Source organism: Panthera onca, chromosome A2 (assembly GCF_046562875.1).
Source record: "Panthera onca isolate mPanOnc1 chromosome A2, mPanOnc1 haplotype 2, whole genome shotgun sequence".
In the NCBI taxonomy this organism is placed as follows: domain Eukaryota; kingdom Metazoa; phylum Chordata; class Mammalia; order Carnivora; family Felidae; genus Panthera; species Panthera onca.
Genome location: NC_138340.1, coordinates 13598683 through 13621854, shown reverse-complemented (window position 1 = coordinate 13621854; position 23172 = coordinate 13598683). Strand labels below are relative to the sequence as shown.

Here is a 23172-nt window from a genome sequence, read left to right as displayed (position 1 = left end):
TGCTTAACCGACTGAGCCACCCAGGCGCCCACAGCTCCAGATTTTGCTGCTGGCTTGGTCTTTGCACTCTGTTCCTCTTGCCTGCAATGCAGGGATCCACCCCCCTGCCACTAGTGAACGCATTCTTCGAAGCTCCCTAGACAAGATCCCTGCTCCACCTTCTGGCTCAACTCCTATTAGTGCGGGGTCAGCAAAAGGGAACAGTTAGTGTTGTGGGTTGAATTAATGAATACCTCCTCTGCCCAATGAACTCCTACTCACCCTTCAGAACCCGAGCCCCAGTGCCCCTATTCCTACGCAGAGCCTTCACTCTCTCTCTGGGGTCCTCCTGCCCTGGTGCCTCCCTCTGGCCCATCTCTGCTCCCTGGGGGACCAGGAACGTCTGTCCGGCTCTGCATTCCCTAGAAAGGAGACTTCTCAGGGGTCTCGGCATGGCGTTGGCCGGAAGAGAGAGATCTGCGCACTTATCAAATGAATCACAACATCCAGAAGTGTTTATTCAACTAGTTTCAAGGTAGCACCGTCACCAGTGGGGCAAGGGTCTTGATGTTGGGGCAGGATTCTGAGTCTGGGCTTCGTGGAATGTGTAGAAATTATCCGGACGGTGAGTAGCAGCCGCTGAGAGTCAGGGATCGGAAAAAACGGGGGCAGTGCTCTGGCTCTTCCTCCATCAGCTCCCTTCGAGGGCACCAGCGGTCACTTGAAGCAGAGTTCCCTGTGGGAGCTGGCCACGGGTTGGCAGACATCTGGCTTCTCACCCTGGAGGGGACAGCCGTGAGCTGGCGGTCCCGGAACGAGTCCCTACCCGCCCCCAGCGGCCCCTCTGTTCCCCTTCCAGCTTACCTGGTACAGGTGGCAGACGAGGCTTAGGAGCTGACTCAGGTCTTTCAAGGGCTTCTGCACAAAACACGACAGGAAGTCGTACACTCTCCCCGGCTCCACTTGGCCCGACTAACCTGAGTCCGGCCCGGAAGGGGCTGCAAATGGCTCCTGAGTCTGGCCCCTGCCTCCCAGACCAGTGGGCACATCCATCATCCTGCTCCCTGCCCCGGGGCCACACGCGGGGTTCCGAGAGCTCTTACCCCATTGACGACGACCCAGGGCACATACTCGTGGCGCGGCTGCAGGGCATCTGTAAGCTGGGCGTTAATGTGCAGGAGTTGCATGCCGCGGTCCCCCATTGCACACTCCATGATGGTGTCCGGGGACACGTCCGGAGCATAGATCTGCAGGCACTGAGGGTGGAGAAGGGTTGCTGGTGAGCTGGAGCATTGCCTCAGCTTCCTCTGTGTTATCTCCCCAACGGTGCCTCCTCCAGTCCCCCCACCCCGAGCCAAGCTTCTGTTTCCTCACTGGCAACAGGAGACGTTTGGGTCCACAGCAATGCAGTAAGACCCATAAACAGCAGGTGCTTAATATTTGCCTGAGGGGAGGCCCCAAGGCGAGAGTCTGACTGCTCTGCCTTTCATGAGACCAGACCTGCAGCCCCTAGACTGGCCCCTCTAGCGTCTCACTTTCCTCGGAGCTTTCCTATGTGCTGTTCCCTCCACCAGGACACCCCTCCGCTTCCTTCTCCAGAATCTTCTGAGTGCTCCCTCCTCCTCACTCTTCTGGCCCCGCTATGACTCTGCAGGGCTGCGGGGCATCCCGGGGTGAGGCCTCTTAGGTGGTCCAGATGTTTGATGAGTGAATAAACGATTGGCATTCATGAGTTACTCCGTTGGGAATTGTTTTTCGTAACCCTCCCGAGAAGTAGGCGGGCCTGTCCTGTCATCCTCATACCCCAGATGAGGATCATCATCCGTATGCCTGTACGTTTCTGTTCATCCAAGCCCAGTTCAGAGGCAGCTCCTCCAGGGAGCCCTCCTTGATCTACCCCTGCCTCCAAAAGATCTTTGTTCCCTTGATTCAGAGATGTGAGGCTTCCCGAGGGAAGGTCACTTTCCTGGGGCTACAGAGAGAGTGGTGGTCGGGCCAAGACTTGAGCCTGGGTCCGTCTGGGTACAGGGAAGCCCAGGGCCTCCCAACCCGGGCCAAGGGGAGGGGTGTGGCTCACCGGCTTCAGGTTTTTCTCCATGTCATCCATTTCCTCCAAGCAGACAATGGTCAGGAAGGCCATATTCCTCTCTAGCTGGTCCCACAGGCAGGCCTGTGGGATAGGGAGTAGACAGGCAAGGGCATGCAGTGGGCCCAGGGCACCCCTACCTACACCACTCTGGGAGTAATCGCGGGTGTTCACTAATAAAGGGGTGAACGAGGATATGTCTCAGTGGAGGCACGCAGGCAGAGGATGGGGCCGGTTCCAGTCCCTTCTGAGCCTTGCTTCGGCCTTCCCGACAACGGGCAACGTCCCCAGCCTCTTGCCCCCACCGCTCGGGAATTCTGGGAGCTGCTCACCTCCACCTTGTTAAGCTTGCATTCCTGCTCACCGTGCTGGCATGTGAACTCCCACCTGCCGCTGACATTTTGCTCCTGCAAGGCAGCTAGGTGAGTGCTGGCTGGCCCGCCGGCTGCCCCCTCCCCTGGCGCCTCCGTGTCCCCAGTGCCCACGTACCTGGGCATTTCCATAGGGCACCAGCGTGACGTTGAGGATCTCCAGGACCATCAGCCAGGTCGGGAAGAGTTCTCGGATCAGGAAGGACCGACAGCCGGGGCACAGTGCCTCGTAGTAGAGGCTCACGTTGACAGGCGGGGATTGTGACTTCCCGAGGGGCCCCTGTGGGCACAGGTCCCCAGCCTGTGTGGGAGGAAGGGGTGTGAAGGGAGTACAGCCCCGCTTGGTTCTCTTGCAGAAAGGTAGCTGCAAACAGTAGGTGCTCCATTTTGCCCTCCTTTCGGACGTTGCCAGGTGGAATCCTGACCCTAAGGCTTTATTGCATCCCTAAGTCTTCCTAGTTTTTCTGCAAAACAAAGACTTGCAAACAGTAGGCACTTAATTTATGCACAGCTCTTGCTTTCCTTCAGTTGAGGTGAAACCCCTGGCCCAGGGGAACTGTATGCAGTAAGGACCCGAGGCATGCCCATTTCTGGTCACTGCCCTCAATCCTGCCTTCTCAGAGGTGCATACCACGGGAGACTAATTCATGCTCATTTGTTGCCACCTCATCCCCCAGAGCCTTGGCCCCCCGAGCTGAGCAGGGCCCTACCCTTGCGCTGACTCCTTATTTATTCTTCCTCTTAAGGGGCCCAGGTGAACCCCTCCCAAACCCCACTGCAGAGGCGGCGCCTAATATGTGCTGATTTCCGGTTTCGGCTGACGGATGGCAGCAGCCAGCGTCTGTGCAGCAGTGAGCAAGTCGCTCAGCCTCCGGGACAACTGCTTGCTCGGCCCCAGAAGCACGCGAGCTCTTTCTTCCCTGGCTGGAATGCACCCAGTAAGCAGCACCTGCAGGGTCGGTGCCACGGGCAGACTTATCTGGGCTTCCCCTGGCATACAGGAGGAGACTCCTTTCCCGCCCCAGACGTACACAGTAGGTGCTCAATGCACCCCCGGGCTGGGCGGGCGGGGGTGGGTGGAGGACTGCCGGAGAGTCTCGGACGCGAGATGGGAAAGTGAAACGAATCCGAGCGCGGCCACGGTGCCCGCGGGTGGGGTTCGGTACCCGCCGGGACAGCGTCCCCGGGACCCTAGGCTTTCCCGGCAAAGTCCGGGGAGAGGGGAGGAGCCGCCTGTCCCGCGTCGCCCCCTGCCTGGGCGTCGGTCCCCGCCGGCCCACCCGCCGCGTCGCCATCCCTACCCGGCAGGCGGCCGCCCCCTCGGGGAGTCTGTCCAGCGAGGACGCCCGCGCCACCGCGGGGACCCCCAGCAGCAACAGCAGCAGCAGCGGCGGCGGCGGCAGGAACGGCAGGGGTGGCGACGAGGCCATCACAGCCGGGCCAGCGTGCGGAGGCGGGAGCAGCGGCCCGGGGAGGGAGCAGCCTTTAACCCCGCGGTGGCCCAGCCCCCAGCCGGACCCGCCTCCCGATGCCCACGCCCCTGGGGGCTGGGGCTGGCGTCTCTAGGTACCTATTGACCTCTCTGGGTCCCTGTCCAGCCTGTCCCCCACCCTCACTCCCGCCAGGTGCTGGGCCCGCCATCCCGAGGAGGCCGTGGGGCCGCCTTTCCATCTCTCTCGACCCCTCCCAGCCCCCAGGGTCGCCCAGTCACGTGAGGCTGGGGCAAGAACTCGGGGAGCAGAGATTAGGTGGAGGCTTCAGAGATAGACACAGAGAGAGGGAGAGAGAGGGAGAGAGAGAAAGAAGGGTCTCCATGGGCCCACAGACAGCTCTGGCGTTGGCCAGGGTGACCCAGGCCCCCGTTCCTAGCCTGGGAGCCCCGTCTCCCTACCCTGCTCTCTTATGGGGGAGCAGGGAGGGGCTGCACAGCCCGTCCCCGCACCCCAGCCTTGCGCGGGGAGCCCCTCACTCTCGACCATGGGACCTGCCCCTCGCCCCCCCTCCTCCTCTCAGGCTCCCCAGCCCCGGTCCTGCCCCTCGCGCCCCCTCCTCCTCTCAGGCTCCCCAGCCCTGACGCCTCAGTGCCACCAAGCGTGGTCCCGCGGGGCTGACTCAGGCTTGGCCACAGCTGGGCCAGAAAGCAGAAGCCAGTGGGGGGAAGGCCCCTCACTTCTCTAGGTCCTCCCAGCCCTGGCTGGGGTGGGGGTGGGGGGGCAAGAGGAAAGCTGGAGTTCCTTCTCTCCTCCATCCAAAGCTTGGGGGTGGGGGGGGGGGGGGGCGCGTGAGCATCCAGGCCCGCAGGGAGCTCCCATGGGAGGGAGGGGGGTTGACCGTGGGGGACCCAAACCGGGTTTGTCTCCAGACTCTACTGGACATCTCAAGCGATGGACCCTCAGCTTCCCCTTCTGGAACATGGGGAGAAGAGTGAAGTCTGGGGAAGAAAGCCACGTGGTGGGCTCAGAGGCAGAGGGAGGGTTGCCCCAGGCTAGGGGTGGGGTGGCCCAGCTGGAAAGGTGTTGACACAAGACCGAGGTGCAGGCAGAGACTAGCCTGAGGTGGAGGCTGGGGGTGATGAGGGAATAACCCAGATGTTCAGACCTTGCAGGGCCTCAAATACCAGGCATGACACAGGACCTGATCCCACAGGAGGAAATGCCCAAACCTGGCCCAGATCACACAGCCAAGTCCCCAGCTCCCCAGCTCTGCCTCCTTCCGGTCTGGGAGAAGCCCCAGCCTCCCAGCCTGGTGTCCATGGCAGCAGCTTTGGGCGGGGGCGAGGGGGTTCCCTAAAGTCCCCACGGCTGGATGGTCCTGCCAATTCTCTTTGAACCCTTTGCAAAACCCTTTTCTGTGATGTCTCTGGAAGAGGAAGCCCTACAACTTTGTAGACTTTGTGTGCACTTCTCCATGGCAGGGCAGGGCAGAAGAAATAATCCTAAATTGCTACAAGTTTTCCAGTGGTTACTAGGCCCCAGCCCGATTGGATGAATTCCCAGAGGTAACCCCATTCCTTTGCTTATCCAAGCCTTAAGAGACTTGCTCTTGGGGGTGGGAGTAGCAACTATCGATTCTCCTTGGTGAGAGGAATCTGAGGGTCAGATCCTCTGGGGAGAGGATCAGAAAGGGGGGGGGGGGACTGTCCCAAGGAAACATAGCAGGTGGCTGAGTGCAGGCACCTGCTGGAGGCCATGTGGGCTGTTATCTCTTGTCTCCAGGCTCAGCCTGCTGGTGTCATGGGACCTAGAAGGTGACCTTTATCCCGTGTTCCCCCACGCAGTGGGTGAAGACCACAGGGGAGACAGCGTCTGGGCTGGAATCACTCACAGGGCACAGCAGGGGCGGTCCTGGGGAGAGCCCGGGTGCTCAGGCCAAGGGAGGCAAGGGAGGCAGGTCCTGCCCCTGGGAGCCCAGTGAGAAACAGTTCAGAGGGCAGCTTTGTTCATTTATCCTGGGCTGCTGCAGGCATGCTGGGCCCTGACAGGTGCCGCACCCGGAGGGGAGAGGGCAGAAAGCTTACTCTCCGTTGGGGGAGGGGGGAGGAGAGGGGAGGGCTGAGAGACCGGGACCTTGGGGAGGGGAGGATGGCGACTGGTCAAGGTCAAAGACACCATGAGGCCCCAGGTCAATGTCCTCTGGGACCTGGAGGCCTGAAAGTCAGGGGTGGGTGTGGAGGGGGTCAGAGGAGAGTCAGCAGGGAGGGGCTGGCACTGAAGGCATTAAGGACATGGTGGGGGGGGGGGCTTCTGCGTGTGATGAGAGGGTTGTGCTATCGACCCCACCTGGCAATGACGAAGCTGCCCATCAGAGGGGAGGCGGCTTTCCTGAGGGCCTGGCTGGTGGCCGTGGGCTGGGACTCAAACCTGGGGGACAGCCTGGATGCTGGTGAGAAGCCAGGCTGGAGTCTGGGGTGCCTTGAGGAGGCTGTGGCGCAGGGCAGAGCTCAGGGTTTGAGCCTCTCTGCCCTGTGACCTTGGGCAGGTCTCTCAACTTCTCTGGTCACAAGCAGCTAAACCGGGTGGCGGGGAGGGAGGGAGGACTGTCAGCCTTCACTGGCTGCCGGGTCTGTGTGACCCTGTGAATGCCAGGGTCCCCAGCACACGGGAGCCATAGAGAAGTCCCGTCACCAACAACAGAAGCATCCACACGTTCGATGTTTTATATCCATATCAGTATCAACGTACTATACAAAACCTGCCTGCCAGCCTAGCTGGGCAGGCAGGAGGTGGGGGGGGGGGGGGGCGGTCCACGGGTAGTGTAGAAAACCAGGGCTCTCATCCCAAAAGAGGAGAGAAAAAAGGGGCTTTACAGTCAAGAGAAAATCAAATCAGAACCCAACATGATCGAGGAGAAGCCTTGAACCTACACTGAGTAGAGGTGCCGTGGGCAGTGATGCGTCTCAGCCGCCCAAGCGGTGCCGGGGGCCTCTATTTCTGGGAGGCCTGGTGCCGGGTGGGGCGGGCTTGTGAGTTTATTTTTAACTCTTTTCATTTTGGGGCATTGCTTCTTGGCCGGTGGCCCCTGTGGGGGGGATAACCAAGTGGTGGTTTCACTTCAGGGTTTGGAGGGGAAGTTGGGTCTGGGGGCGGGTCCCGCCCGGCCCAGAATGTCCCAGCCAAAGTTCTTGGAAGTGGCCAAGTAAAGTTCCTTCCTGCCGTGACCCCAGGTCTATGGCTTAAAAATCGGGGCACCCAGGCTGGGGCCGCACAGCCCAGGGGCCTCTGTAAACATGGCAGGTGCAGCCAGGTGGGGCTTCGGGGACCCCGGGGGTGGGGGGGCTCTGGTGGGCAGGGCGCACAGGATTAGGGGTGGCCAGAGCCGTGGGGAGGGCAGTGCCCATGGAGGAGGCGGGTATGGGGTTGGGGAGGTAGGACCCCCAACCTGGAGACACAGAGGGACAGAGAGAAGGACTGACAGGTGGGGAGGGAAAGAGACAGGGTGACAGGGAGAGACGGAGGGAGGCTCAGAAAGAGAGATGGAAAGAGAGACAGGAAGAGGCTCCTAACGGAGACAGACAGACAGAAAACCCGGAAGAAGGGACAGAGGCAGAAGGATGGGACTGCCCCCCCCAGCCTCCGGGCCCCGGGGGTGACCGCTCCGGGCCGGTGCTCGGTGGTCAGCGGGTGGCCGGCGGGGGCCCGGGCCCGGGGGCCCGCACGGGGTGGGCGAGCGTGACGGTGAGCGCGTCGTTGTGCTGCACCAGCGAGGCGTGCTGGTAATGCAGCACCAGCTCCTTCAGCGACCCGTACAGGTTGTAGGGCTCCGCGAAGCCGAAGCCGGTGGCCGTGCGGTAGATGACACAGTGCTTGGTGTCGCCGTCCACCCTGCAGGCGCAGGCGAAGGGGGCGCTCAGGTGCGCTCCTCCCGGGCTCTCCCCGTTCCCGCTACTCCCACCAGGTGACCTGGCGCAAGACCCACGTCCTGGACCCCACCCACCCTGGTCCGGATGCCACCGCCTCCTGCCTTAGCTTCCTCCCTTGCCTGTGGCAGCCATTGTGGGGGGGTGCGGCGGGGAGCTTCTTCCTGGCCGTCTTCCCAAGGTCTAGCACACAGTAGGTGCTCAGCGAGAGCTCTCAGGAGGAACGCGCACATCCCCCACCCCTGCGCTCACTCCCGGCACCCCCCCCCCCGCCCGGCACTCACACCACAGAGCAGGCATAGCAGCCCCGCTGGCTGCTCTCGCGGATGAGGAAGGTGCCATCCCGCTTGCCACTCAGCATTTCCTCAGCCTGCGTGCGGTTGATCTTGCCCACGTACCACGTGCGTTCCTCGTGGTGGGGGAGGTCATCCTCGTCTTCCATCAGCGCATACTGGCTGTGGGGGAAGCAGGGAGGGACCCCGGTCACTCACCCACAAGCCTCTGAGGCTCTCCTGCCGCCTGGACGACTCACCTGCCCTGGTGAACTCCTACTTGTCCTGCAAAACCCACCGAAAACGGCCCCCTCCTCCGGGAAGCCTTCCCGGGCCCCCATCGGGTGTCCACTTACTCCTCGGTCTCATTTTTGATCCCCAACCACTCGTTGATTTTCTTCTGCCGGGCACCTTTCTGGGTAAGCCACCTGGAGGAAGAGGAAAGGTAGGCTCATTCCACCCTGCCGGGAGGGGAACAGAGCAGCACAGGCAGGCTAGCCCACAGTGGGTCAGGGCAGCCCGGCGGAGGCAAAGACCCGCCTACAGGAGTGCAGGTTCTGGGTGCAATACCGCCGGTTGCCACAAGGGGTCAGCCTTGGCTTGGTCAAGGACAGCTTGGCCCCGGGGACCTTCCAGGGAAGCCCCCCACTTACTATGTTTCCTTTAACACTTATCCGACCCCTAGAATGGGCCACCCCAGCAAGGTCTTATCGCTACCAGAAATTTAGGCCTGAGGGCTGCACGGCAGTGTGCCTTCACACGGGGGGGGGGGGGGGGGGGGGGGGGCTCTGTTCCATACCTCAGTTTCCCTCAGCTGTTAAGGGCTAACTTTACAAAGAACTTTGAGAGAACAGAATGAGCTAACGCGCACACGGTACTCAGCACAGTGCCTGGCACATGGCAGGTACACGTACGCATCTCAGGCGGAGGTGGGAGAGAGAAGCCCTTGAGGAAGCCGTCGGCGGCTCGGGGGGGGGGGGGGGGGGGGCTGGGCAGGGGCACGATTTCAGCTCGGGCTGGGGCTGCTGCGACCCTCCCGTGCGCTAGGCCGCGCGGTTGGCATCCACAGACTGGCTTCTGCTGGAGGCTCCCAGTGACCAAGCTCCGTGGGAACAGTGTTCCCATTTCGCAGACCACTATGAGGCTGAGGCCGACCCGTACCTAGGTAGCCCTTCCCGGGGTGGGGGGGGCGGGGGGGGGCTAGGGGGGGGCTCGGGGACAGACGAGGGGTCTCAGGGGCAAGGCGGGGCCGCTTGGTGGAGGCAACGAGAGTGAGGCCCCGGCAGAGATCACCCCGCCAGATGTGCCTGAACTCACGAGGGACTCTGCAGCCGAGCACAGAGCCAGGCACTCACACGAGGTACTGGTCTCGGATCTTGCGGAGCTGCATGAGGTCTGGCTTGAGGCTGTTCATGCGCTTGTCGATCTCCCGGTTGTCGGAGGCCTGTGCCCGCAGCTCCTGCTCCAGCTTCGTGCGGCTCTCGTGGATCTCGGCGATGCGAGACTTGAGCCGCTCTGAGTTCAGCAGGATCCTGTGGGAGGGGCGGCTCTGAGGCCTCAGACGGCGCCCCAGCCTCTACGCCTTTGCACTGCCGCGTCCCTGATTTCTTTCCCGCGAACTCCTATTCATCCTTCAGAGCCCATTTCAAACGACCCTCCCTCCCCCTGGAACTCGGGGTGTCCCCTCTGTTTCCTTTCTTTCCCCAAGCGCCCTGTGCCAGGTCAGGGTAGGGCGGGGGTAGGGCAGGGCAGAGGAGCCGACTCACCTCTGCATCTCTTTCTCGTTGCCCTCACGCCGGAAGCGCTCCAAATACTCCTTGCTACACTTCTCTTGTGTCTGGCCCTGCTCTTCAAAGATCTTGATGGTCTCGTTGAAGGCCTCGATTGCTGTGCGCTTCATCTGCAACTCCTGACATGGCGGGGGGGGGGGGTGGGGGTGGGGACTCTTAGCACCTGCTGGGATTCCTTTCAAGTCCCTCATGAGGGGTGAAGGCAGATTCCCCACTCTGATATGGAGACTTTGCTCACGCTGTTCCCTCCGTCAGGTGCGTCATTCCTCTAGCTCCTCCTGTACTGAACGGACTCCTATTCAGCCTTCAGAACCCCACTCCCCAAACCCACTCTCCCTTTAGATCCTCTCTTCTGGGTACCCCACAAACACCTGGATCTGTTAGCACTGCTGAGAATTAAAGACAAATCTAGGGGCACCTGGGTGGCTCAGTTGGTTAAGCGTCCAACTCTGGGTACTGGCTCGGGTCATGATCTCACGCCTAAGTTGCCGGAAGCTTAGGTCTGAGAGCTGCACGATAGTGTGCCTTCAGCGTGCCATGCTGACAGCACAGAGCCTGCTTGGGATTCTCTCTGTCCCTCCCCTGCTCACGTGCACTCTCTCTCTCTCTCTCTCTCTCAAAATAAATTTAAAAAATTAGAAAAAATGACAAATCTAGTTGCTACACACAGGGCATGGGGCTCCCTCTCAGGGTACATGTTACATGGAGTACTTTCAATATATCATCTTGTAGAACCTGCCGAGAGCTTCCTACAAAGTGAGAGCTATTAATGGGGAAACTGAGACTCAGGGACCCTAAGTCACTCCCAAGATCACAATGTTCATCACCCATCAGGCAGGCGTCTTGTCTGCTCAGAGCTTCAGACGACCCGTCAGTAAAAAGGGGACAAGAAAGAAATTTCTCGGGGATGGCAGGGGGAACCGAGATATTCTCTGCCTGAAATGGGATGTCCAGTCTGAATAAGCTGCGTCTCAACTTACAGAAGTAGATTATTAACAGTCTTTGAGTGATAAAACCTCCCTCCCCCTTCCCCGTTTAAAAAAAAATTTTAATGTTTATTTTTGAGAGAGACACAGACAGAGCACGAGTGGGGGAGGAGCAGAGAGAGAGGGAGACACAGACTCCAAAGCAGGCTCCAGGCTCCGAGCTGTCGGCACAGGGCCCGACGCGGGGCTCAAACTCACAGAAGATCCTGACCTGAGCCGCAGTCAGATGCTTAACCAACCGAGCCACCCAGGCGCCCCATCCCCCTTCCCTGTTTTAAAAGATGTTGCTCTTTCCCGTGATCGCCTGACCCTTTGTCTCCATCAACTCTTTGTCAGGTTATCATCACTCGGAATAACATCCAGGTTGAGGGGTTACGGAGAAATAAGGAAGACCCGCGGTTCCAGATGGGGAAAGTGAGGCCCCGAGAAATGCAGAGGCTCCACCAAGGCATTTTCTAGGTCCTGACTCAGCTGCTCCCAGGAGGCTGGCTGGTGCCTTCCTTTTTTGAAAACACATGCACTGATTTCTGCCTTTAGGGCAGTTCCGGGTGCTGACGACTGCTCTGTGACCTGGAAGCAGACGGCTGTCCCTACGGCCTCACAGCCGCCCCCTCCACGCCTGGGTCTCCCCACGTGTGCAGGCCTGTGGTACCTGGGAGGTGCGTGTGTACTCCTCGTAGAGCTGGTCGTACTCGCGGCTCTTGTCCTGGTACTGCTGGTGATAGACTTTGAGCTGGGCGCCCACCGCCTCCACGCTGTCCTCCTTGACGATCTGGTCCTAGGGACACCCGGGGTGATCAGAGAAGCGGCCTGGGACACTTGTGCCGGAGGCTGGCACTGTCCTCCCACCCTGGCCGCAGACCTGCTGGTACTTGGACACCGGGTAGAGGAGCCGTGTGTCCAGTTTGGCATTGTACTGGGCCAGCGACTCGTGGCGGTAGTGGGTGATGAGGTCCACAACGGAGCAGAAGGTGAGCGGCTCTGAGAAGCCATAGTGCCCGTCACGATGGAAGACCTTAATCAGCTTGTTGTTCCCGCCTTTCCTAGGGGCGGGCGAGAGGGGTGTCAGCAGCCCGTGGGATCCCCAGCCGTCCGGACACCGCACGTGCCCCACTCTCCAGGCAACCCCCTGTCCTTCTGCCCTGGGTGTCCTCCCTCCCACCTCTCACACCCAGTCACCCCTGAAGGGGCAGGCCCCCACCTGAGGGTCAGTGTGTATTCCCCCTGGATCTTGCTGGATGCATCTCGGACCAGAAAGGTGCCGTCGGGTGTGTCCCGGAGTTTCTCGTTCACTTCCTCCCTGCGGGGACACCCAGGATTGCGGCGCCCACCGGGAGACCCTGCCCTTCGGGCTCTGCCCGCCACGTGGCCCCGTCCCACGGCCCTACCTGGAGATGTCACCCCAGTACCACTCGGCATCCTGCAGGGAGGGCGGGCTCCCCCCATTGGCTAGGCCTGCGGGGGCTGGCTTGGCCTTGGGGGGTTTGGGCGGCAGCGCTGGGGGACAGGAAAAGAAATGTACACTGAGCACCAACTGTATACCGTGGCTGGCTCCTATTGCAACAGAGCTTGCTGATGCGGGCAGGACTCCAGGTCAGTATTCGTGATTCCCAACAGTAAGAGCTAATATTGGGGTGGGGGGAGGGGAGAGTCACCTGGGGGTGCGACCTCCTGCTCTTCCAGATGTTCCTGAAGCAACTTCTCCACCAGCAACGCCGGGAAGTCAGGGCTGGGCTCAGTCCTAGGGGGAAGGGGAGCGCAGGGGGTAGGTAGGGTCTGAGGCACACAGGGTCCCGCATCGGGCGGCAGACCTACACCGTGAAAGCACGTGTAGGGAAGACGGGCAGGTGTGGGGGCCCCCCGCCTGTTTACGTGTATGCAGTAAGCACTCGATAAATGTTCACACACCAAACACACCGGAGTCTAGCACCTAGGGTGGGAGGGGGAGCGGAAGCGAAGGTGCACAGCTCCACCCACGAGCCTCGTCTGCGGTCTAGGCCCCATCGCTTCAAGTCTCAAGGCTGCTGGGGTCTTCCCGGAACCACAGATCCCACCCCGGTTATCCTAACTAGTCCCGGCATCACAACACCTCTGGCCTCTTAACCCCGGGGCCCCGTTCACACTCCTTTATCACGGCCTAGACCCCACCCTGGGCGGAGGCTCCCCGCCCCTCCTCCCTGAAAGCCCGCCCCTTTTAGCTCCGGCTCAGCCCCGCCCCCTCTGGCGCCTCACCCGTCGGGCGCGCCCCCTGGCGGCGGCGAGGGGGGCGGCGCGCGCAGCAGCAGCGGCCCGAAGGTGGCGCCCAGGGCTCGCACGGCGGGGCCCGGAGCCGGGGCACGTCGGGCCACCCGGCCCAGGTGCTGGAGCAGGAAGCGCAGCGTGAGCGCGCGGTGCAGTGGCAGCGTCGGGGGCTCCAGCGCCGGCCCCACGGGCCCCGTGGCCTCTGCGGACACACGGCCGGGGCAGGGTGAGCCGGGGCCGGGGCCGGTCCGCCCCGGCCCCCTCCCCACCCGGGCTTCCCGCCAGGCTCACCCCGCAGGGCCCGGCGGGCCTCGGCCGCAGCCTCGGGCGTCACGAGGGGGGCGGGCAGCGCCAGCAGGAAGCCCTTGACGCCATCTGCCAGGGCTGTGGCGTCCCACTGCTCCACGTCGCTCAGGGACCAGTCTGCGGGGGCAGGGGGGGCAGGGTTGGCCAAGGAGGCCCAGGGCCAGCTCTCCCCCAACCCCTGCCCATCCAAGCTTCCCCTCACCTGTGCGCGGGGCGGGCAGCTCAGGCCTGTAGAGGGATTCGCTGTCTAGCCCTGGAGGGGTAGGGGAAGGGGTGGGTCAGCTCCACCCCAGATGGCAAGACCAGCTCTCACATGCGTCCCCGTACCCCTTGTGGGGCCTGGGATGGCTACTCAACCTCCCAGAGATCGGAAGAGCAGGGGGAGGGGAGACAGGTGGTGCCAGAGGGCACAGCACATGCAACGGCAGGTCCGGTGACCACATTCCCATCCAACCCGGTAGGAGTCACTACTGCCCCACCTCCACGTGGAGGCCCAGAGCATCCAAGCTCAGCTTCTTTCCATGCAGAGTGGGTCTGGCGGCCCCGTGAGAGGATGAGTGGCCCATCACCAGAGATAAGCAAGCAGCATACATGGGTTGCAGCCGGGCGGAGGCTCACCTGTCCGCTCAATGGCCTCCACGAGCTTCACCAGGAGCGGGGGAGCCACATCAGGTGGGGAGAACTGCTCTGGCAGGTCAGGGAGCGTGAGGCCTGGCAGAAGGGGACAGCGTGTCGGTGGGGTCCCTGGAAGGACTCCAGGCCTTCTTTGCCTGAACCTCCGCGTGGGCGGCTCCCGGTAGGGTCGGGTCTAGGCAGGAGCCTGGCATCTGAACCGCCATCGTTTGGAAGCCAAAAGGCCGGGCTGAAGCGGTTGGGAGGGTTGAGTTGGTGGCAAACGATTTTCTGGGTTAAAGTACCGGTTTACACACTTTCAGAGACCAGGTAGAGCGGGCTGATTAGTGTCTCCCAAAATGAAATGTCCGCATCTTAATCCTGACACCTGCACGACCTTAGTACGCGGATACAATTAAGGTAAGAATTTTGAGACGAGATGTTAGATTTGGGGCTCTCAATCCAATGACTGGTGTCTTTATAAGAGAAGGCCAGGTGAAGACAAAGGCAGAGATTGGGGTGATGCGCCCACAAGCCGAGGAACACCTGGAGGTGCTGGAGGCTGGAAAAAACAAAGAACCACCCGTTCCTGGACATTCCAGAGGGTGTACGGCCCTGCCGACACCTTGATTTTGGACTTGTGGCCTCCGGAACAGTGAGAAAATACACTGTTGCTGGAGGCCACCTGTGGGAATTCACTACGGTGGTGCTGCCGTCGCTCACTGTGCGACCTTGGGTACAGAACCCGCCCTCTCTGAGCCTCAGTTCCCTCGAGTAAGAAACCGGTTCGTGGTGTCATTTCTCCCTGAGTGGGAACAACAAAGCGGTTGAAGACAATAAAAGGACAGTCTCCCCTGTCCGGGTCAGAACACCTCATTTCAAGGACCTTTCTCCATTCTCTAAGTCATCCTGCTTTAAAAAAAAAAAAAGTATTTCTCCCGGTTTTAAAAATGCTGAACCCCTTCCCAGCGGGTGTCAGAGGCCTTCCTGGGCCCGCGTTTCTCGCTCCACCGGGCCCTTTGTGTTCAGGCGTGCTCTGCCTGCATGGCCACCATTCGATGCGGCTCCGGCCCTCGGCAGGGACGCCCTGGCATCCAGCAAGGGCAAGCCCAGGCCTGCGGGGCCTCCCTGAGTGATGGGCCAGGTGGTGCCTCAAGCTGGAGAAAGGCCCAGCTACGTCAAAAACACTAAAGAGGAAAAAAAGAGAGAGAACAAGGGGAGAGGAGGTGGGTGATGGTGGCAGGGTGGGGGCACAGGTTTGAAAGTTGCCTGTGGCTCCTCTGCGAAGCGGGGGAGGGAAGTCTCGTGAGAACAGGTGTCACCCCCATTTTATTGATGGGGGAACTGAGGCTGAGGGAGGGAGCAACCACCCTCTGGGGGCCCAGGTGCGACACTGACGTGTGCACTAGCTCCCTGTGTGGGATGGAACGGAGGGGGCACGGGCAGCCACAGCACATTGCTGGGTGGTCCTAGGGCCCTGGAGAGGCAGGGCCTGCACGTGCAAAGGACCAGTTCTTCCTGCTGCCAGATGAGGAAACTGAGGCCTGGAGAGGGCTGGCCCCAGCCGCTGTCACCTAGTCCTGGAAGACTTGGAGGGCGGGGCTGGGCAGCCACTCGGAGTGGGCATGTGTGTGGTGGCTGGACCGAGGCCAGGCAGAGGAGGGAGGCGGCTGTTACCAGGGGGAGAGGCAGATTTTGGCTGGGAGCCCGGATGGGGCCGCCTCCTGCTCCTCCAGGCTGAGGCGGGACGTAGGCCCCGGCCCTGGAGGCGCCAGATGCTGCAAACCCCTAGCAGCACCACACCACAGCCTCTGTTTCCACCCCCCCCCCCCCTCCACAACTCGGCCCCATGCTGTGGGGTTCTGCTGTGACCCTCTTGGGGCATCAATGTCCCTCTGGCACAAAACCGGGCAGGCCAAAGGTTGGGGCCATGGCGCCTCCCAGGGCCTTGGTCTTCCCTGGGGGATGTGCCCACAGTGAGTGGTTTGACTCCTTTGCACCTGGGCCTCCCTGGGTTGCTGTGGCGGGGGGTGGGGGAGCAGACTACCAGGCACTCAGCACTTAACCAGCCTCCTCCCCACAACCTGAGCCTTGGTTTCCCTGGCTGGAACCCATGTGCCCTGCTCAGCAGACAGCAATTTCAGCCTACCCCCAGTGCCCTCATTCTGCACTCCTACCACGTGCCTCGGAAGTGTAGATGGCCAAGGGTCTTTGGGGGAGGCATGTGGGGTCCTCATACCCCAGTGTGCTACATGGCCTGGAATGATCATCCCATCCTCTTTATTTAGGCTCTGTGGCTCCCTCCATTTTGGAATCCAGGTAAACTTAGGGCAACAGAGAGGGGGTTTCTCAAGGGACCCTATCAGTAAACTGAGGGACGAGGCTAAAGTGAACCTCTGAATCCTGCCGAACGCTCCCCACTGTGCTCAGAATCAATCCCACAAAGTCCCTGAGGCACAGCCCCTGTTGCGTGGCCCTTCCCTTCCCACTCGGCTCCATGGGCTGTTCCCCGAACCCGCCCCTCCAGCCCTACCTCTCAGCCTCTGCCTTTGCTGTGCTTGCTGCCTGGAGCCCTTCACCCCCAGCTCTCCCCTTGTGAGGCTCCTTCCTCACAGCCCTTTTCGTTACCTAATCACTTCTCGTCACTTGTCACTCCTTGCACCAGGAGCCCCACAAGGGCAGGGCCGGGCCCGTGTCCACCGCTGTGTCCCCGGCGCCATGAACCGTGCCCAGCCCTCGACAGCAGTGCAGTCAACACTTGCTGACCAACCACATGTCCTTATTCCTCCTCCCCTGGAAGGGGTGCCATTGCTTCACTAGAAAGAAGAGGAAGCTGAGGGTCTGAGGGAACCCCCGCCCCTGCCGGGGCCCCTGCCTGCTGCTCACCTGGCTCAGGGGGCCCGTCCCGGGGCCTGGCGGGCAGTGGGCGGGGACCACGCGGACGAGGGCCGGGCCGGGCCAGGGCTACAGGACCCAGGAACTCGACGTAGGTGCCGGGGAAGTCACCTCGCTGCCGCGTGCGCTCATTGAGGCCCGGCATCCAGCCCACGCTCTGTGGGCAGCGCTCGTTGCCCTCGGCCACGCCCAGCACCTGCAGGGCTGCTCGGCTCACCACCAGCACGTCGCCGGGCAGCAGCTCCAGGTCCTCCGGCCGCTCCCGGCGGAACGGGTACAGCGCGCGGTACTGGAAGCCCTCGGCGCCGGCCATGGCTGGGCAGGGTGGGGTCTGGACGGTCAAGCTGCTGCTCGGGGCCCCGGTGGCCCCATCAGCTGGGGCGACGGCCGGGGAGGGTCCGCTGAGTCGGCCTGGGGCACCGAGACCACTATTTCTACCAAGAAGTTAGTTACAGGTGACCACGGGGGTCGCTCATGCCTTGCCTCCCACCATCATTCCACGACCCTGACGTGGGCCGCTCATGGCTCGCTCCACCATCCGTCAACTGGTGGGAGGGGGTCGGCAGCGTGGTCTCAGGTCACTCGGCCGCTGCGTCCCCCCTCGATCCGTAGGGCAGGGCCAGGCTGCTCACTCCCTCACACGGGGGGCCATCGGCGCCCGAGGCTGGCGGCTCTTCCGGCTGCGCCAGACGAGGGGGCCGAGGGCACAGGCTGTCACCATGCTTGGCCAGGACGCCGACCTAGGGGGAGATGGGCAGGGCAGCGTCAGCCGGGTCGGGCTCCTGCCACCCCCACCCCCAGAGATGGGCCCAAATCTGAGGTTGGAATCCCCTCGCTGGGTAACCTTGGGCCAGTCCCAGCCCCTCTCTAGTCTTGTTTCCCCAGCTGTAAAATGGGCGTTAACAGCAGCCCTTGGGGTTCTGGCGAGCTCTGCCCCAGGCATATCGCATGCTCTTCATCGCCCCTGTTAGAGAGGGAGAAACTGAGGCTCAGCGCAGGTAGGTCTTTGTCGGACCAGTGGGCCACGAAGCCAGTTAGACCCCCAGTGGGCAGAGCATGATGGGGAATGCTTAGGGTACTATGGGAGTCCCGAGGAGGGGCCGGGCCAGCTGAACACAGGGGGCAGCAAGGAAGCAAAGAGGTAGGAAAGCAGGTCCAGCTGGAGGCCCCAGCGCGGGCAAAGGACTAACGAGTGAATCCAAGGTCCCTGCGGGGGGAGAAATGAAGGTGCGTGCGTGCGTGCGTGTTCCAGCTTGGCTCAATGAGGGGCCTAGAGTAGGATCTCAAAACGTGAGGGGGGGGTGATGGGAGGACAAGGGGACCTCCATGCAGCCAGGAGAGGGTTAATGGCAGGAGGGCATCACAGCTGCCAAGGGGGAGGCTGCTGGACGCATGGCGATCCGTGATCACGCCCCGGGAGCGCCCAGCCTCGGGGAAACAGCCCGCCACGGACGGCATTCCCAGTCTCAGCCCCACAGGTTCGGTCTTCCTGAGACTGGGGAGTGGGGGAGGGCGTGCTTTTCTAGAGGGCGGGTCTTCAGAAAGGATAGGAGAGAGTACTGGCTAGAGGGAATAGTACGTGCAAAGGCTTGACAGTGGGAAGTTGCTTGCCAAGAGTTCAGGGTGGCCCGATGAAAGCCACCCACCGTCGTCGACCGCGCTGGTCCTCGAGTGCCAGACAGAGGGGTCGGGGCTTTGTCCCCCGACCACGAGAGCCCCAGAAGGGACTCTCTGCAGGGAGGAGAAGCTAGCTCCCCGTTCCGGGGTGCCCAAACGTACCCGCTTCCTGGACCCGGTACCACCATTCTACAGGTGGGGAAACTGAGGCCCAGCGAGGGGACGTCCAGGAAACCGCCTGGATCCGCTCGCCTGCCGGGCCCCCGCGCCCCAACGTGCACACGTTTGCACACGCCCCGGTGTGTGCGCCCGGGGAATCCAAGAGGCCGGGTGGAGGGGCCAGGCCTGGCCAGGGGCTCGGCGGCTGGACGCAGGGCCCGCGCGCTCACGCGTATTCAGAGGCGTGCCCGGGCCTGCGTGGACCCGGCAGCCCCCAGGGGAACGGAAGCGGAGACGACCCCCGACCCTCCTGCATCTCACTATGTCCCACACAAAGCCTGGGTGCCCCTTATTACTGCTCGACGCCCCGCTCCAGGCAGGGCCTCCTTCCATCGGGGGCCGCAGTCCCGGCGCCTTATCTCTGCCTGGGGGCACCGCGTTCCTCTCCCCACCGTCCGGGGCAGGCTGCACCGCTGCCAGGTCGAACCCGAGGCCTCCTGCTCCCGGAGGCCCCCGGTTCCCGCGGGGCGCGATGCGGCTAGGCGCTCGCGTTCCGACTTCCACCTCGGCCCCGCGCTCTGCTTAGGCGCCCCGCACTGGCGCGCACGCCCAGCCTAGCCTGCCACGCCAGCCGGCCTGGACTTACCTGGTCGCGGCCGCCACCGCCGCCGCGGCCGCCGTCACACGGAGCGGAGCCCGACCCGTGGCTCCGCCGCGGCCGCCGTCGCCGCAGCCGCGGGATCCCCGCCTCCGCCACAGCCGCCGCGGTTCCGAACAGCCGGGCCCGCCCCCGGCGGAAATGGCCGAGCGCGTTCGGGCCAGGCGCGTGAAGCGAGGCGGGGGCGGAGCCTGGGGATGGCCGAGCATTTCCGGAAAGAGCCGAACATCCTCCCGCGGGACTGGCGGGCAGAGGGTGCCACGAGATAGCCGAGCATTTCCGGAAACAGCCGAGCGCAATCGCGTCAGCTAAGCGTTTCCCTAAGCTCGGCGGGGCCCGGCTGGGCTTCGAGATGACCGAGTGATTCCGGAAATCGCCGAGCGTGTCACCCAGCGGGACTGGTGGAACCGAGGCTGAGCCCCGAGCCTGCAGTTTCTGCAAAGAACCGCGTGCGCTCGGACCCAGAGGGAGGCCCTGTGAGTCGAGAGCCAGGGATGGACCACCAGTTTCCGGAACGGATGGATGGGTCCTAAGGGCGCGAGGCGGCCCCGAGCTCAGGGAGCAGGAGGCCGTGGGGTGGGAAGGGAGCTCGCCACAGGAATCTGAGCTTTTCAGGAAAGAGCCAAATAAGCTGGGATTGAAAGCGTTTCCATGGCAGCCCAGAGCGTCCGGAAACAGCTGAACTATTTGCAGCTCAGCGAGCGCGGGAACACGCCCAACGAGGACCCAGAGACGGACGATTGTTTCCGGAATAGCCGAAGACACTCGGAAGCGTGGCCGGGGGCTTCTGGTACTGCCCAGAAGTAACCCCAAAACACGGAGTTGGGGTGGGTTCGCGTGCGGCGTGGGGGACTGTGGGGGGGCCGGGCACAGTTCAAGCGAAGACTTGTATAGAAAGGACACAAAGATGGTTTATTTGTTTTATTAACACAGCTCGGGGCCCCTGATCGGTGTCCGGATGAAGCTTTTAAGAGCAGAGCCTATGATGGGTACTCGGGGAGAGGGCAGGAGGAGGCCAGGGACCCGAGAAGACATCAGGGAGAATCTCACTGGCGAACTCCTGTGCCGCCTTCAAAACCCCTTCAAAGGAAGTCGGTTTTCACCCCGTCCCCGCCACACTCTCTCCCCTTACCCCTTTCTTTGCCCGTCACAAATCCAGACGTTGGGCCTCCTCTTTGTAAACGTGGGCTTTTATTCACGGTCAGCTCCAGGATGGAAGGGGGGGTGGGCACAAGTCATGCACAGCCTTGGTCTAGCTCCAGCACCAGCCAGTGCTGGGCGAGGGTCTCTGGGAGGGATGCAGAGTGGGCTACCGTGCCTGGAAAGTGCCCTCATCAGGTGGGGCGCAGGGATCGTGGCGGTTCTGAGACGCCCAGTGTGTGTCACACGGCGGCCTGGGGAAGAGAGCTGGGGGTGGATCTGCCGTATCCGACACCAGCCTCTCCGTTCAAGCTCCCTTGTCGACAGTGCCCACGACGGGGCCTGGCTGCATGATTTTTTTACCAGGGGATCGTGCGACCCGTCTCCACCCCTCGCCAGGCCTCGGTTACTTGTCCGTAAAATGGGGAGGACACCGCCACCTGCAGCCTTCTCAAGGCTGGCTGAGGGAGAAGCCACGAGTAAAAGCGGATGCTTCATAAATAGTCATGGGGATTAGTTTTGTAAACACGAGGAAACTGAGGCACAGAGTGGGAAAGCCGTTTTCCCAGAGCCACACGAGGAAGCCAAGGTTCAAACTTGAGCCCCATTGCCCCCCAGTCGGGTTTCTCACTCGAATTTCATTCTAGGAAGGCTGCGATACGTTGCGGGAACCCCCCCCGTAGGGTGTTTCAGACACATCGTGGTCAAGGGCTCACCCTGGTGGGCACTGAGCACGTGAAATCTTGTCCAGGGTGGACGTTCTTCCCCTGCCCTGGCGGTAGTACCCTTCGAGGCCTGCGCCTCCCCCCCCTCCCCCCCAGGGCATCAGTGTCCCCCTGTGGAGTGGGTGACCTCTCTGCTCCTCCATCAAGGTCCCAGCTCCCACACCCCCTCCCCCGGGGCTGAAGCCTTCAGGACTAGAAACAAACTCTAGCGAGACTGGCCTAGGGATAGAGGCTATGACAGTGAGACGTAGCTTTCAGCGTCCAGTCCGTCATCGGGATTGCTTTGTTTTGTGGCGGAGGGGAATCATGTACAGACTCTCCAAGTCCTATCCGCATTGGGCCCGGACAGGTAAGCTTGCCTGTACGCCCTCAGGTCAGTGGGTCCTGGGCCAGGATGGGATCAAGGAACACACACACAGAACTGAAACATACAGAAAACCTAGAAAACACAAACATACGTAACTTGTCCAAAGTGCTTCCTTCTCAGCCCAGGGGGCAGCGTCTGCAAATGGGGTCCCAGGTGCAAGGGGCAGGACCCGGGCAGCCACCTTCACAGTGGTGGCTCAGTCTACCTATCGCTTATAAAAAGTAATAAATTAGTCGCAGGGATTTGCTGCTATTTACAATGCCACCCTTGTCCCCCATTCCTGCCCCTACGTACGGCCCCTGATCTGCACCGGAACACGAAGGAGGTGCTGTCTCTACTTTCCGGTAAGGACTGAGATGGCTTCTCGCCTTCCGGGTGTCACAGTCTGGTGGCTCAGTCTCCATCCAAGAGTCGCTTTACGGAAAAAACATTGCACACAAAAAAAGCCCAACTTCTAGGCCAGGGGGAGGCCAGGTGGGAGGGATCAGTCCTTCCCGGCAGGACCAAGGGCTCCTGGCACAGCCTCGGCGCCCTCCACAGCAATCTGCGGCACAGAGGTGAGCGGCCCGGCGGCCTCCTCGGGTGGCTCATCGAAGCTCACCTCCTGCACGGCCTCCTGCTTCTTGAAGGAGTCACGGCGCTCGGACAGGTGTAGCCGCCGCATGACCACCAGCTCCGAGTCTGGCCCGCGGCCGCGGCGCCCCAGCTCCCCATCCAGCCGTTCACCCGAACCCAGCTTATCGGCCGACTGGCCCCGGCGCAACCGTGGAGACCGGGCGGGTGCAGGTGGGTGCCCGGGGAGGGGCGAGGGTGAGCGGGGTGGGGGCACAGGCACCGGTGGGCAGGCCAGTGGGGAGGGCGGGATGCTGCTGGTAGACTTGCGGCGGCCGGCCTTGGGGCGGGGTGGCCCGAGCTTGGCGGCCAGGCCATGCAGGGAGCTAGGGCGGGTGTGGCCAGCGGCGGCAGGAGAGGCAGGGCTGCTGGAGCTCGGGGATGCGCTGGGAGGGGATGCGGTGTCTGTGGGTGATAGACGAGGGTCAGGGCCACCAGCCTGCATGTCCCCAGCCCTGTCGTGGGGCCCTGGGCCTGAGAGCGCCTGCCAAAGCCCACGTCTCTGCCTACGGCCACCCAGTATGCCTCCTTTCCTCGCCTCCTGTAATGTGTGCAAGGTGTTCCCTTGGCTTAGATCTGGTGAACTCCTACTCATCCATCAAAGCCCTAGTTCCTATCCACCCACCTCTCATCTAATGACCTACCCCTCAATGGGCCAAAGATACGCATCCATCATCTGCCCCGTGACCGCCCCTCCACCCCAAGCCTCAGCTGCAGAGGATACCTGGTCTGAGGAAAGGAAAGGTGGCACAGATACCCTCAGCCCCTCGAAGTCAGGGAAGAGAGGGGGCCGAGAGGGCTTCTTGGAGCAGGGGCCTCCTCCAGGAGGCCTTCCCTGCTTCCCCTCAGGGGTGCCCCAGCCTGGTCCTCCCATCACTGGATGCTGACCCAGTGAGCCTAGGGGTGTCTGCCCCTGGCTGTCTCTCACAGACATTGGGCCAAGTCCCCATCCTTTCCTGCCCCGGAATGATCTTTCTAAAATGCAGACCCTTCTAAAACA

General features: G+C 62.1%; 3 protein-coding genes across 19 annotated transcripts in view; all 3 read right to left on the bottom strand.

Annotated features, from left to right (window-relative positions):
• Positions 1–464: 464 nt before the first annotated feature.
• Positions 465–3925, bottom strand: IFI30 (IFI30 lysosomal thiol reductase). Its single transcript, XM_081792224.1, has 7 exons — positions 3738–3925; positions 2555–2737; positions 2398–2472; positions 2057–2149; positions 1083–1235; positions 844–897; positions 465–759 (listed from the first exon to the last, which is right to left on the bottom strand). The coding sequence occupies exons 1-7, from the start codon at positions 3864–3866 to the stop codon at positions 697–699; spliced, it is 750 nt and encodes a 249-aa protein (XP_081648350.1). The 5' UTR covers positions 3867–3925; the 3' UTR covers positions 465–696.
• A 2653-nt stretch (positions 3926–6578) lies between these two features.
• Positions 6579–19464, bottom strand: PIK3R2 (phosphoinositide-3-kinase regulatory subunit 2). Its single transcript, XM_081792223.1, has 16 exons — positions 19317–19464; positions 16886–17634; positions 14006–14098; positions 13590–13640; positions 13373–13504; positions 13073–13283; positions 12496–12581; positions 12229–12337; positions 12042–12140; positions 11703–11883; positions 11493–11618; positions 9831–9973; positions 9420–9596; positions 8421–8492; positions 8077–8247; positions 6579–7757 (listed from the first exon to the last, which is right to left on the bottom strand). Exons 2-16 carry the CDS (start codon positions 17205–17207, stop codon positions 7550–7552), a joined length of 2181 nt encoding a protein of 726 aa, XP_081648349.1. The 5' UTR covers positions 17208–17634; positions 19317–19464; the 3' UTR covers positions 6579–7549.
• A 1036-nt stretch (positions 19465–20500) lies between these two features.
• The window catches only part of MAST3 (microtubule associated serine/threonine kinase 3), a 36886-nt gene continuing 34214 nt past the window's right edge, over positions 20501–23172 (bottom strand). For all 17 annotated transcript variants that reach the window (XM_081792216.1, XM_081792217.1, XM_081792207.1 and 14 more), the window contains one exon: positions 20501–22577. In XM_081792216.1, coding sequence (XP_081648342.1) covers positions 22045–22577 — 533 coding nt within the window. In that variant the 3' untranslated portion in view covers positions 20501–22044. The remainder of the gene's footprint in view (positions 22578–23172) is intronic.